The sequence below is a fragment of the Phaethon aethereus genome, assembly GCF_964289735.1.
Source record: "Phaethon aethereus genome assembly, chromosome: 1".
NCBI lineage: Eukaryota > Metazoa > Chordata > Aves > Phaethontiformes > Phaethontidae > Phaethon > Phaethon aethereus.
In genome coordinates, this window is record NC_138575.1 from 74,688,707 (window position 1) to 74,703,055 (window position 14,349).

At 39.8% G+C, this 14,349-nt stretch overlaps 1 protein-coding gene across 7 annotated transcripts in view; it reads left to right on the top strand.

Annotated features, from left to right (window-relative positions):
• SOX5 (SRY-box transcription factor 5) overlaps positions 1-14,349 on the top strand; it is a gene marked incomplete at both ends in the record, with an annotated part of 298,722 nt that overhangs the window by 137,713 nt on the left and 146,660 nt on the right. For all 7 annotated transcript variants that reach the window (XM_082010588.1, XM_082010587.1, XM_082010589.1 and 4 more), the window contains one exon: positions 13,075-13,247. In XM_082010588.1, coding sequence (XP_081866714.1) covers positions 13,075-13,247 — 173 coding nt within the window. The remainder of the gene's footprint in view (positions 1-13,074; positions 13,248-14,349) is intronic.

Here is a 14,349-nt window from a genome sequence, read left to right on the forward strand (position 1 = left end):
GTTTGTTTTCATGTAATTTAATAATTTTATAATTCTACCTCGGTGCTTGCAATGAGGAACTGACTTAAAATACATGTGTCAAAAATTTCAGTTTTCAGAGCAGCCATTATCACTCTGAAAAGAAACAGCGACTCCGATTCTTCTCCCATTTATATCAGCGTACATCTGGAGTAGCAAAATCCAAGCCAATGTTGTTTTGGAAATGTGAAAGTAGAATGAGATTAAAATTAAACCCTTCTTTTATGTTTATAAACTGGATTTCATTTGTCTCCATTGTTTTTGATTTGTTTGCTTACTAATGTTGTCCCCGACACCGAGACCCTCATTCAGGCAGGCTCCCAAACCTCGTGCCTGACAGGTTTAAGGACCTTCTGCGCAAGAGGTGGGGCAGTATTCAATAAAGAATACAACATGACATGTTCTCAGAGGTTAATGTATCGGTACATTTGCAAAGATAGTGTTATTTTAATTATATGTGCCTTCCAGCTTGTCACCGATAAGCCACCAGCATTAGTTTGCACTAGTCCACTGACTTACACAAGTAGGAAAGTATGCCACTTGCTTCCCCTAGCTTCCCCCTAAGAGGCTGTAATTCAAAAATAGATGTTCATTACATATGTAGAATAACTTTAAAACAGAACATAGTGCTTTGGCCTCAAATAGGCTGAGATGTTATTATTATTGTTATTAATATAACAGAGGGCCAAACCCTGGCTTCTTTATTCATTCCCCCTGAGCACATTTTCTCCACGTGCGTAAAGCAACAGGTCATAAAGAGGTAGGGTAGCCACCGGGCTTATCTGCGAGTTCTGGTTTTTAAAAGCATATTATTTTAAAATAACCTCATCGTCTGCCCTGAACTGATGGATCTTTAAGATGTTTCGGGCCCAAAGTCCACAGGCAGCTTTCATGTCCACTTTTGGGTGTGTATTTCAGCAGTTCTTGCATGTTGTCTGGAGTCTCTTTAACTCTTGGTATGCTGGAACCTTTGGAAGGACTCCCAGCGATTCTCCTCTGCCTTTGGACTCGGTAAAGCTGCTCTGAAGAGTGCTGTGCACTGAGAAGGCAGTCTGTTCCCAATCCTTATGATCTTGTTCTGTTTGAGGGCAATCTTTTTTCTCCCTTCCCCTCTTTCCCTTTGACAAGTTAAACTTGAAAGCAGCAGCAGCAGCTATATGCTAGCACGAAAGAAATTCAACAGTCCTTTCAGTCTTGCCCGGAGGGAGGATGGGGAGCAACAGCACAAGACTCAAAAAAGAGTTTTCTTTGCTTTAATTTTTGTTTTTTAGCTTCATATTTTGAACACAAGTCAAGTTATTGTTCTGCAGCTCTGTTCAAAAGCTTCACATCTGAGGCTTTTTAGTGCAACGGTGGTTCTATGGTTAGGGGCATGGTTATTAGGTGTTTGGATCAGGTTTGGCAGTAAGCTGTGAAAACAGGCACTGGTTTATTTTTCCTACTGACTGCCGTGACAGTTGCAATTATTGTCCATTGTTCCTAGGTGGCTAGAAAGGAGGGAGGATACAATAGAGCATTGCCCTCTGGGGGTAAATGAATTTGACTTACAGGTTCTTGGGGGGTCAGGCAGGCTGATTATTTAGTGCCCAGGAATGCGGTTTTCATGGCACCGCCAGCCATGAGCGGCCAACAAACAATGGCTCAGCTGTATTGCAGCTGTATTTAGTGAGGCAACATGAAAGGTGTGCAAGTGGAGCTGTTTTATACTCACGTATGCGTGTACAAACACACATACATTATGCTAGAAAATTTTTTGTCCTTCTGTAGTGAATGTAGAATTATTAAGTTTTCCAGTTGTAATTTTTTAATTAACTTCTCTCTATATTTGGCTTGGCAGCTGCATTCTTTCCCCCCCTCATTTCTCTGTTAGTGATACTTGGAAACCCCGCACAAGTAGTATCTTATTATTAATACACGCTGGAATGTGGACAGCTCTAGGAGCAGTACTGCCCAACTGTCTTATGCACTGAATAGTTTTTTCCGTTTAACTGTTCAAAATTTCATTGTGTTTTTCATTAGATCTGGGGGAGTTTTAGTATGTCATGTGCTAAAGTCTCGGCACTAGGCTACATATTGTTAATGCCCAAGTCTGTGTTATTACCATTGAGTTTTATTCTCCGGGAGAGATTAAAAGAAAGGGAGATGAAGCGGAAGACTTTATTTTCTATTAGTGTTATTTCTTTTAAGTTAGAAAGCAGTAATATTTTATTAAAGATAGGGGACTTGGTGAATGGCTGGAAGTCACCAGACTCCCACGTTTTGCATGCAGTTGTTCCTCTTAGTTGCTTTGTTACTTTAGGCAGCTACTTTAAGCCCCCCTTTCTTCAATCTGCATGCCTGTAAAAATGGAAGAACCATCACTGAGTATCTGCAGAGGTCTAGCTGCAACTTCAAGATCACAGTTAGAAGGATCTATATTTGTCCAGTTACTAATGGAAAAGGAAATGTAGTATTTCATTCCAGGGCTTGACTGAAATGTACTGCAAGGAAATGCTGTTACACTTAAAATGGGGCAAAATATAGAACATTTCATATCTGTAGAAATTTTGACTCAAATGCCTCTGCTTGTTTAGAGAGGTAGTTTGGGGCTAAATAAATAATGCAAGTTTGGCACTGGCGATTTCTTAAGAAATTTTGTTTTGAAATCCCTGGAATTTTTACTCTGTTCAAAACAAGTCAGTCCATAGTAAAACCCACAAAACATGCCATTAAATTGAAATGTTTTAAAATAAAGCTGTAAAACTGTGTATTGAATTGGTTAAAGCCTGTTCAAACTTACTTATATCCATCATATTCGAGAACAGGGCTCAAAAGGCCTCTGGATTATTCATGGATAATGCATTTTATTGGATTCAGTGGAGCAGAGAGAACATCAGGTCTCAAACCGATCATCTACAGGAACGAGAATTATACCCCCTTTCTGCACTCAGCGTAGCGCCTGATAGCTGTGCCTTGCAGGGTGAAAGTGGTTGCTTTCCTCCAAAGCAAGGTCACCACCTGCAGCAGATGCAGCATGTAGGGTGGGCCGTTGATAGGAAAGGGTGTTAGACGTTTATTTCCATGCTCTTCAATGTCAGTGGCCATCTCCATACTTAGAAAACAAATGTGAAACTTCTTTTTCGCTCATGTTGGGCCTCTTCTGAGAAGACTTCAGGGAATGGTGCCAGCCCCCCAGGTGGCCAGGTGCATCGTGAGGTGCACAGTCTTGCTAATGCTGATGGGAGTGAGGCAGCTTTAACCATGATGAGAACTTTTTTTAAAACTTCTGGGGTGTACAGAAAGCCTTTCTGCTAATCTTGTCCATCTTGCTTTATCGAGAGTTGTCAAGCAATGATAATACGTATTTTGTATGTTTCCCACTTAGCTAATTTTGAATAGGTGTGTGGAACAAAAGGCAAAACTGACTTTTGTTTCTAATCTTGCTGAGTTCATTTTCTGTTGAAGCGAAGGCAGTTGTTAACAGTGATTGTGCCTGAATCTCTCAAGAAAGACCAGGCAAGCCTGAACCTGATATTTTTTTGTTGTTTGAAAATCCTTCTCTATTGTACAGGTTAGTTCCTGAACAACTCGGGTGAAGTGTTTTCTGCACTCACTGTGAAAGGGATCATCATTAGGGTAAAAGCAGCTCTTCGTTGGTAGCCACTTAAATCTAGGTGACTCCAAAGACTGTACTGGAGTAACCACAGATTTGTGAGCATAATTGAAAGCAAGATTAGCCTACCAGTCCTAATCTTTAATGCATAATAACACAGATGTTTGTTTAGTGCAAGAAACTGGATTCCAAGTTATGTGAAGTATCAGTGCAGGTATTATATCAAGCTGTGTTTGATGCGTGATAGAGCTGTGTTTGCTGAAGACTCTAATCTTGCTTCCGTGTTCAGAAGATGGGGCATGAGAGAGGATGCAGTCGACGGTCTTATGACTGCCAATAATGGATAAAGAGAAATAATCCATTCAGCGATACTATAGCTCATCAGAGCCTATGAATTAAAGACATATGTTATGTAGATTCAATGTATGGATTAAAACGGATAATCTGGTAGGTGACACACAGAATCTTGAGATAAGTGGGCTATGCAGATTCGGTATATGGATTGTGACGGATAATTCCATTTAAGTAATGCTGCACAAGTTGAAGACAAGTAAGCTTCGGGTAGTGCTCAGGTTATGTGCAGTAATCCAGTGAGTGACACTTTGGATCGCATAATCTGTAAACTGAAGGCAATGAAGATAGGGATTTTGCGTTTAGATGTGGACAGGAGGAAGGAGGGGGAAGGGGAGAGAGATTATTCATGGGGAATACACTGGGTTTAAACCTTTGACTAATAAAGCACAGATCCCCAGGAGATGTATGAAAGCTGCACAGTTTCTTAGGAGCTGTGAGAATTTTGCATTTGCAAATTAATGGTTGAAAAATGTTTTCAAACTTGTGTCAGATGTGGACATTTTGCATTATTTTTTGTGGATAGTATTGTATTTGGAGTGGGGAGAGAAGGAGGGTGAGAGAGCCATAAGTGGAGGAGGTAAGAGATATCTGGTTGTCGGCTTTTAACTGTGATAAATTCAATATTTATTGCAACCTACTTAGTATCTTCTTCTCTGTGTTTATTTTTTGGGGTTGTTTAATAGTAGCAAATTGCTGAGAGTGAGCTTTAGTCCTTTGTTAATATTTCAGAAGTGCTGGGGGGGGAACCTACCCAGTGGCACACAGGGGAACCCAAGTTTTGAGAGGAAATTTGGCAGCTGCCGAAATAGTGGAGGTTGATCACAATGCAATATGATACTCTCAGGCTGCAGAGAAGTAGACGGTGCCAATTGAGCCACACCAACGCAGGACTTCTTTCAGGCCAAATGAAAGCCTGAAATGGAGATTGTGACTAGATGGAGCTGCTTCTATTTGACCCCAGAGCAGGAGGTTAGTTGAGGGTAGTATCTGCGCAAGGAGGGTTGGAGGAATCTTTTCAAAGCATGTAAAATGCAAAAAATGTGAATTTGTGACAAAGCAGCAAATTCGTGCTGTTCCAGATTTTTTTAACGTAAAGATACTAATTTGATCAGCAAAAATCGGCTTCTATTTAAATCAAATACAACTTTTATTTTTAAGAAATTATTATTAATAGAGAGAATAGAATAAAATTGAGCTAATTAAAGTAGCAAATGCCAGTGGCTTTATTTTGTTTGAATTTATGGAGGCCAAACCACTATATTTAGAAATCGTCCGGAAGCTTGGATGACAAAAGGGACCTAAACAAGCTCTTCTTTGTACTAAAATAACCTGAAATACCTGCTGATAAAGGTGAATGTTCCTGAGCTACAATTACCAGTTTGTCAAAACAAAGCAAATATACATACACATACATTTTTTTACTGCTTTTCCTGCTGCTGCATAAAATTCCAGCAGCAAATGCTATTTCTCTAGCCTAGTTCTAGCTTGTTGTCTAGACCGTAAAACAATAAATAACCTCTGAGAAATAGTCTCAATACAAATGTTGTCTACTCCTTTTGTAACCTTGACAATAAGTTACTAACCTGGTTGAATACCAAGCTTTGTTTGCAGTCTACTGTACCAAAACTTCTTCTGACAGCAAATAAAGAATACTCCACTGACAACTTCTTTCCAGCATTGCGAAATAGTAATGTGCTGGTCTGTTATAGAGCAGACGGCTAAGTTCTTGTCCCCACAGAATATTAATTCTTGAGGGTAGTAATGGCAAAAGATGGTAATTGTTCATCATTTGTTTTTATTCATTCTGCAAAGTCTTCCACTGAAACCTAAAAGATTAAGATTGTCCGTATGCTGAAATAACTACCTACCTTCTAGCTTGCTGTTCTAAGGAGGACTTTATTTGTCACACAGAGAAGATTCATTACATAAATCTGCAGGTACAGACAAATCAGTTTGAATTCTGGGCTTTTTCTTGCCTTGTTTCTTTTTCTGGTGGCTGCGGCTTGCTGAGTAAAAAGCAGTCAGAAAGTTTTCTTTTATTATGCTGACTTCCCATATCAATCTGATGAAGTCATTTAATTTAGCAAGGTAGGTAGTTGTAAGTGATGGCAGTCATTGTGTAGTAAAGTTGGCTTAAATGCTTAATGAAAAATGCCAGTTTTCAGATGTTTATGTCCTGGCAGCTCCAAGATTTACTGGCCTCAAAAGCTATGTGCGAGTCCATAATAAAACACTCTCTGAAGTATTGATTAGGGAAGCATCAAGGGAGTTTGCACACGTGCAGAAAAGCACAGACCCACATCCACCCACAAATATATACCAGCAAGTACATAGTTTAAAGTATATATTCATTGCTTGGCCATAAACATTTGATATTTCTGTTCAAAGACAGGGGAAAGAAGAGTTTAAATTATGAACTTACCTCAGCCACTTAGATCTGTTTATCAGACTACGTTTCCTGAAGGCACATAACATCAGCTCCCCATTGCCTCACATACACAACTTCAGGTGATGTCAGCAGCACAGCCGTCTGTGCAGCAAGGGGAGAAGACTCCTCTTTAAAATTATTATCAGGTTTTAAATAGATCTTTTTAGGGGGAGCATGACAAAGATTAGTTTGTCTTTACGTAGAAGATGACTAGGTCGCCTCTCTATTTTGCTCCCCTGATTTCCTTACTGAGCAGAGTAATACTGGGTTTGGATTTCTTATGTGACAGAGCAGAGTTAAAACTGGGGTGGGGGAGGAAAAATAGTTGACAATGGGATGAGAATGAAACTCTCAAAAAAAGATACTGGAATAAACCTCTCAAGAACAGATACTTCCTTTATGGACTGCTGATATTTTTATTCATTTTTTGGATATAATAATGTTATTGCTAGTAGGAGTTTAATTCTTCTGAGAACAGCTTTAATAATAGGCTATTCAGTTTGAAAAACCTCCTTCTTGGCTCTTTTTCATTTTTATATCAAAACTGTAACATCCCTAGCTTAAAAATCACACTGAAAAAAAAAGCATCACTGCAGGAAATGCTTGGACATACTTGGTTTTTAGCTGGTATGTGGGTTGTAGTTATGCCCGCATCACACCGTTGTTATATCGGAGCAAAGTTGCACAGAAACTGTGTGGTGGCATGGGTCTATCGCTTCGTTTGTTGGTTGGTGTCAAGAATTGCTTCATTTGCAGGGTCCCTTTAGCTAGGACCCCACCTGGTATCAAACCAGGTCAAACAAAGATTTAATTATTTATATAACATGTATCCCTGTTAAAGTCAGCGGGGAAATTCTTGGGCTTACAGATATAGTTCTGCTGGTGACTTCAGCGAGGCCAGCAATAAAAGGGCTTACGGAGCACGTAAAGTTAAGAATGACTTCAGGCAAGTTTCTAAAAACTTCACGCCTCAATTTTCTCATGTATAAAAGTAATGCTTACCACTACTTTTCTACCTGCTCACAGTCTTTAAGAAGATCAATTAGCTAAAGCTTTGAAATTAAAAAATGCTCTATACTGCATGCTCTAATTATTATTATACGTCTTAACATTATTTGAATACAGAGTACTTCAAAATATTCTTATTTCCATTTAATGTTTTATTTTTTATCCCCTACAAAGCTTTGTAGATACAGGAGGATTTTTTTCTTTTGTAACCATAGATAATGATATGAACATAATACAATATTATTGTGTCTTCCAGGCTTTGTACTCGCACATTGTTTTCTTTGATTTTTCTTTGAAAGACAGATGCTGACAGTTCAAAAGCTATTTATGTAATTACTTTGATAGTAAACTGACTCGGGGGATGAATTTCACTGTCTGTATGGGTGTGCGTGAGCGTGCGCGCGAGCACCCCTGATTGATAACGTTCCTAGTGGTTTAATCGAGACATGTCGGAGGGATTGAGGAGAGCCTTGCCACGTCTCTGCCCCTTGCAGAATATGCTGGGTGCTGCGCGGCTGCGAGCAGATCCGTAGGCTGGCTGCAAGCAAACGTTCTCATCGCTTGAGCATTCGCAGCAAAAGCTTAAAATGCCTGTTAAAGAAAATACTGGCTTTCCTAATTTCTCATTTACATTCTCATGCTGTCTAATAAATTATAATAAAGTATTTACTGTTTCGATTGCAAAAGCGGTTTCTCTGCCTTTTTTTTTTGCTTTGGTTCTGTTTTGCGTGGGTATGCCAAGGTTTCTCCTGTTCGTTTTCTCACTTTACGTGTGTCATTTGGTCATATTGGTGTCTTCATTCTAATGTTTATTAAAACGTTACTATCACTGCCAGTCTGAGACTGTGAATCAGAACTAAGCATGTGTAATAGTTTATTTCACATTTGAGCAAATTTCTTTTACTACTTAAACGCTATTATGGATAGTGTTGATCTGAGATGAAGTTTAGGTTTGGTGATACAGAACGCCACTAATTTGAGTCGTCTTTTATTGCCATCTGCTGTGGGTGTTCCATCCACAACATGTGGGTGGTTTTTTTTTTTTTCTTTCTGAGTCTCTTTTTGTGGTGATAGAGAATAATCTGACGCATCTGGAAAGCAACTTTTCTTGGGCCATTCGCTGTATCAACCCGTAGCATATACTTGGATGCTCTCTTGCCTGAGTTGTTTTGATAAGTTGTGAAAAATCAACGTTTTGCTATTGCAGTGTTAGAGTACAGAGAGCAGTATGAGCACCTACAGCAATCTCCTGAAAGGCAGGTGGTCTGGTGGTTAAAAGCTTTGTTAAACATAAAATGTGCAATATCTATTTGTTGTGGATCTGATGGTAATTAAGAGTAATTTTTGAGGCAGTCATTGATGCAAGCCACTCTCTTTTTACTCCTCGCTCAATACCTGTGTGAAGTGGGACTAGCTTGCTGTCAAGTTGTATGCTGCAATAATGGGCACTTGGTTTTTCCCCCAGCCACGCTGCATAGCTAGAGTGAAAGCGCTGAAGCCGTACGGATACTCTGTGTAGAGCACAGGCCAGCTCCAGAACCATTCCCCAACTCCATCCTACCTGGAGCAGTTCCAAGTGAGTTCAGTAAGGAGGCGGCTGAAGGTAGCTGCTGGGGCTGGTGGCTTATCCTCTCTGAGGTTTGCACCGCCTCCCAAGTTCTAGCAGTGTTAGCAGCCGTGGGGGTGCTTCATTAATTCCCAAGTAGCATGATTTAAGCAACTGTCTTTACGCGGTAGGTGTTGTAGTTACTTAAAATACTAACGTGTTTTGCCCTGTAAGCTACCGAGTTCTTAAAATGGAAATCCCATAGCTGTCAAGACACTTCACACAATGATAAAGGTTTAGATCTCAGGCGGGTTAACAAAGAGAAAATAGTGGTGATAGGACAGAAGTCCACCAGCTTTGCCTATCCACAACATAGAGTATCTGGAAAGGGATACAAAAATGGCAACTGGTGCTCTAACTCTGCGGTGCATTTTAATACACCTGTCACTGGATGTACTGGTGCAGTGACCAAGCTGTTGCCCTCAGCTTACATAAATAATGCCAAGTATCATTTGGCCTTCACTTGTTACGCAAACTAGGTAATTTATGAACGGCAACTGTGAAATGGCAGTTTTGTTCGCCATTTCCACAAAAGAAAATACAGAAAAGGTGAGCTAGGTAATAAGAGTAACAAAAAATACCAAAATTAAACTAAATGCAAACACTTTACGTTATGATCAAGACAATCTGATTCAAGTACTTTTCTTCTTTTTAATTTTCACACTTTTATAAGCCACCAGTTGTCCACAAAATACCTCAAAACTATCTGTGATTCATCATCAGTGGGATTTATATGGATATGTGGGTAAGGCAAGGGGAAATCTACCCCAAAATTCACCGTCTTCCAGTAGACCCACACATCTGATCTCTCTTGCCTGTGGTTTTGTGCAGGTGACTTGAGAGTAGGGCTATGCGAATACTTATTTTGCAAGGAATGATACCTTAAAGAATTGAAATTATGATTAAGTATTATTGAAGTTACTGGAAGGATGGGCTCATCACATGAAAATAAAGTGCCTACTAAGCCATATTTTCCAGAAAGTGTTCCCAACAAAAGATTTGTTTTAAAAGTAGACAGTGATAAATTCTCCCTGTTGGTTTATTAGCAAACTGAAATTGTTCAAGAAATACAATACAAGAAGGCTGCCTCTTGTCAGACTACTTCCACTCCAGTTTATAAACCAAAAGGAATTACGTATTGTACTTACTATGTTAGCACATAAAGCACCCCCTTTGGGCATCTCAACGTTTCTTTAAAAACAGAGTAACGATGAAGAGATTGAGTTTGGTGGATTTGTCCCCAGCTGCACGTCTGAGGTGCGCCCGCAACTCCGGCCTCTGCACCGGCACTTCATTGCCCTGACCGCTTGCTCCTTAGTTCATCATCATCAACAAGACTCTTCTCGTTCCTGCAATTCAAATAAAGCTGTTGCTTTCCCGGGGAAGAAGTTTTTTTTGCTCCTCTCTAGGTAAATCAGATCAGTAGGTGGATGACCCCACGGCTGTGCAGTTATTTCGTGTCGCAGTCAGGGCGGCCGCACGTGGAGCGTTCCGCGCTCTCTCGGGAAGCGGAGCCTGAGCTTTGCAGCACAGGGCTGGATATCAACGTTTCTTTTTCTGCCGCTGTGGTAACTAACTCTGTGACCCCTCTGTCTGTCAGTTTACACATATGGAAACATTTTTCCACCTTTCAAAGGTGTGGTGGGGATTAATTTAACTTTACAAAGTGCTTTTTGACTCCCAACTGGAAACTACTGTGGGAGCTCAAAATACACTGATGAACCAGTACTGGCTGAAGATCTTTGATGTGTGTCAGTGTATTTGTCAGTTTATTTGACAGCGATTTCTTTTTGCTTACCCTAACTTTAGGACTAAGCCAGTCCTGTGTATTCCTTCTCCCTCTAGGTCTTTCTCCCTCTCTCTTGTGCACACCAACCAACTTTGGAATAAAATAGCTCCTTGAATAAATAATTAAAATACTTAGTTTTCAGATGTTTCAGTGTGCCCAGCATGTTACACTGCCAGTGTCAGTATACTGACAGTCTTCTAGGATGAGCATTACAGCCAACTGACAGGCTAGTCGCGACTAGGACAAGGAAGGGGCTGCCTTCTAGAAGAATTCTTCTATGCTACTTGGAAACACTGCACCCTTTTTCCTAGGGAAAAACAAATGAAGGATGGAAGAGTGACACTAGACGTTTCCAATTAACTGTATGGCCAAGTGGCAAATACATGACTTGTAGCAGTTCTCTGTCTCCAATGTTTGAAATCAAAATTGTAAGTGAAAAGTGTTTTCTTCAGCAGTGTTAGTATTTCAGCACTGGTTTCCATTCTTTCTCACAGCTTTTTAAAGAACAGGTTTAAAGTCCTATGGTTTCTGTTTCAGCGTCTTTCTCAAGTTTACAGCTTGTACCACAGGGATTCTGGAGGCTATATCTGAGTATATTCTGCTGTAGGTCTTTGTTACGTGGTGAGGATATTTTCACATATATCTCTAGCATCTTAATTGAAAATTAATCGAGTTACATTTCCTTCACAGGAAAATGTTGAGTCTTTGTGTTTTCCCACTTGTATATGGCTGTCTACAAATGTATTTAAGGGCTTGGAGTTGGCTAACATAGCAAATGGGCTGTTGCTTGGGAGTGCAAGGTTGAAATTAAGTGAATGTAAATTAAACTAAATATCAAGCAGAGAGCCCTCACATTGACACCTCTAAGGCTGTGGTACAATCTTCCAAAGAAAGCAGTAGATGATTCACCATTTCAGACATTTCAATCCAATCTAGAAAGCTGTAGTAAATATATTGTAGGGAACATTCCTGCACTGGCAGGGGGGTAGACTAAATGAGCTATTACCAGTAGCTCTTTTCCATGTCTGACTGATAGTTGGCTAGGAACATGTTTAGTATAGTCGCCAATTTTTCTTCCTTTTTTTTTCACTTGGAGAGCACTGGTGACATTGGCAGAAGAATGTTTCCTGTGTTTGAGAAAGGTTTGTGTGGCAGGGTTGTCCTGAAAGCAGGCTGTTTTCAGAGGAGGCATAGACACTGATAGCCTTAATCCTTTCCTAAAGCTTTTTTGAGAAAGGGTTTCATAGGATCTGACTCATGTGAGAGGGTGTGGTGGTATTGGAGATATCTGTGGATTAGCTGCTACACATATTTTCTGGTCTTTTAAATTTGAAGTCAAATGATACTGGATATAGTAATAGTGCCATTTTTTGTTTTAGTGTATGACTCACAGCTTTTGATTTTTCTTGGAATTTTTTCTTTCCTTCCCTTATAACCACTGTCCTTCTGGGTAGAAGGAGAATTTTTACGGAATGATTATGAGAGCGAGGTAGTCAGTTCCTCTGTCTGTGTCCGCTGAACTCTCCTATAAAAAACATCTAATGACAGGACAAATGAGAGAGATGGTGAGTTGTGTTTAACTCAGTTTTTCTGATATGTTTGTGCAAGACTTCTTCCTTTAAAAATACTCATCAGTGGTAGCAGCAGCGGTAGTAGTTATTGACAATTTAAATACTATATAATGTCATCCTAATCAGGGCAGCTGCAGATGATATAACGGGTAGTGTCCTGACAGCTGTAGTGTGCTGAACTAGTAACTGAGAACGCTGGGCGTGGGGAGCCGGCGGGGTATCCGGCACCCAGGAGACGTCTCTGCTTCCCCTTGATTGTAGAGGGATGTCAATACACACCTTACAGCTTCCGTAAACGTCAAAGCATTGATGTGTCTTTGTCATACGTTTCTGACAAAAATGTAATTGTCTTTCGAAACTGGAAGTGTTGATTTTGATCCGCACGAAATATAAACGTTTGCAATTTGAAACTCTTTCAAAACAGTATTTTTCTCCCTATTAATCTGATAAAAAGGCAACAGAAAATAGATGAAAGGGCAAGGAAACATTGAAGGGGGACACCAGATCAAAGCCTGCGTATAGAATCATCCCCTATGGTTTATTTTCCTGTAGAGGAACAGGTCTTAATGTGCAGTATATTGCAACATGCTGCTGCTCTTTGGTTCTACTAAACTTTGCTTACAGTGAAGCTGCAAAATAAAAACCTGGCTAGCTCTAACTTTCCTCTCTTCTCTTTACTTCCCCCCCTCCCCACCATATGATGCCCAGGGACTCCAGAAAGCCTCGCTGAGAAAGAAAGGCAGCTCATGGGTATGATCAATCAGCTGACCAGTTTGCGAGAACAGCTGCTCGCAGCTCACGATGAACAGAAGAAACTGGCTGCATCACAGATCGAGAAACAACGCCAACAAATGGAGCTGGCTAAGCAGCAACAAGAACAGGTGAGTGATTATTACAGTGGCTTGCAGCTTAAATAATTTTCTAGAAGGACTTTCCAGGAGCTTATCTTTTAGGGTTGATACTTTTCAAGTTTGCTGTCCATCCGGAATTTTTTTTCCATTTGTTTTCTTAGGTCAAGAAGTTTGAACAAAAACATGTTGGAAGAATGCTTTAAATTTGCAATATATAAAATAGTGCTCTTTGTCTCTTAAAGGTACATCTTCCAGTTTGGAATTAGTATCTTCCAACAGTGTTTTTTTAAAAAATAGGTGTAAATAAGTTTACAGATTCCTGAATAGTCCTCCAATGCTGCTTGAATTCAGTGATACTGAATAGGTATAAAAAGAACAAAATGCGTCATTTAAATTGTAATATGACAAACGAAAAGGCTGGTTTTGCCAACTGTGCAAAAAAGTGAGGGAGAAGAATATAAAGAACAAGTGTGACTTTTTTTCTTCTGTGCTTGGGAGGCTCAATTTTCAGCTCTTGCAAATATGCCCTCCACTGAAAACACGAACATGTTGTCACACATGAACAGTTCCAAGGTGCGCACATGGACACCTGATATTTTATGCAAGAACACAACTTTTCTAACATAGTAGCACCGTGCAAGTTTTAACAGAAATGAATGTCCATTTTTATACCTGAACATGAGCAAAGAATACTTAGATATCTGGTTTAAAATTTTGTCAGGAGTCCATCCTGATACCTCTTATGTGAAAGCGTTTTGGTCTGCCTGACCATTTATTTCAGTTTGTAATGCCATTTGAGTTTATATCACAGAATTTCATCTATGTGAATTCTCTGAAACTCACAAAATTCTTTGAAATCTGTCGTAGTTGTGATACATCAATGTTTGTATTGTACCAAACAAGTCTTAAGATTCTAAACCACTGCTGACATCTTCGGACGTTTTAGCCTTGGTTTTCCCTGGTTTTGGTTGTTTAAATCGTTATCTTAAATACCATGTATTTTGGCCTCACACCTGAAATCCCACATAGGGAGAAAGGATAAGTGACTTCTCTATTAAACTAGAGAATTTGTATCACACTGTTGTTTACATGGAAAAGGTAGATGAAGGTGTGAAGGTGGAATTGGCAAGAT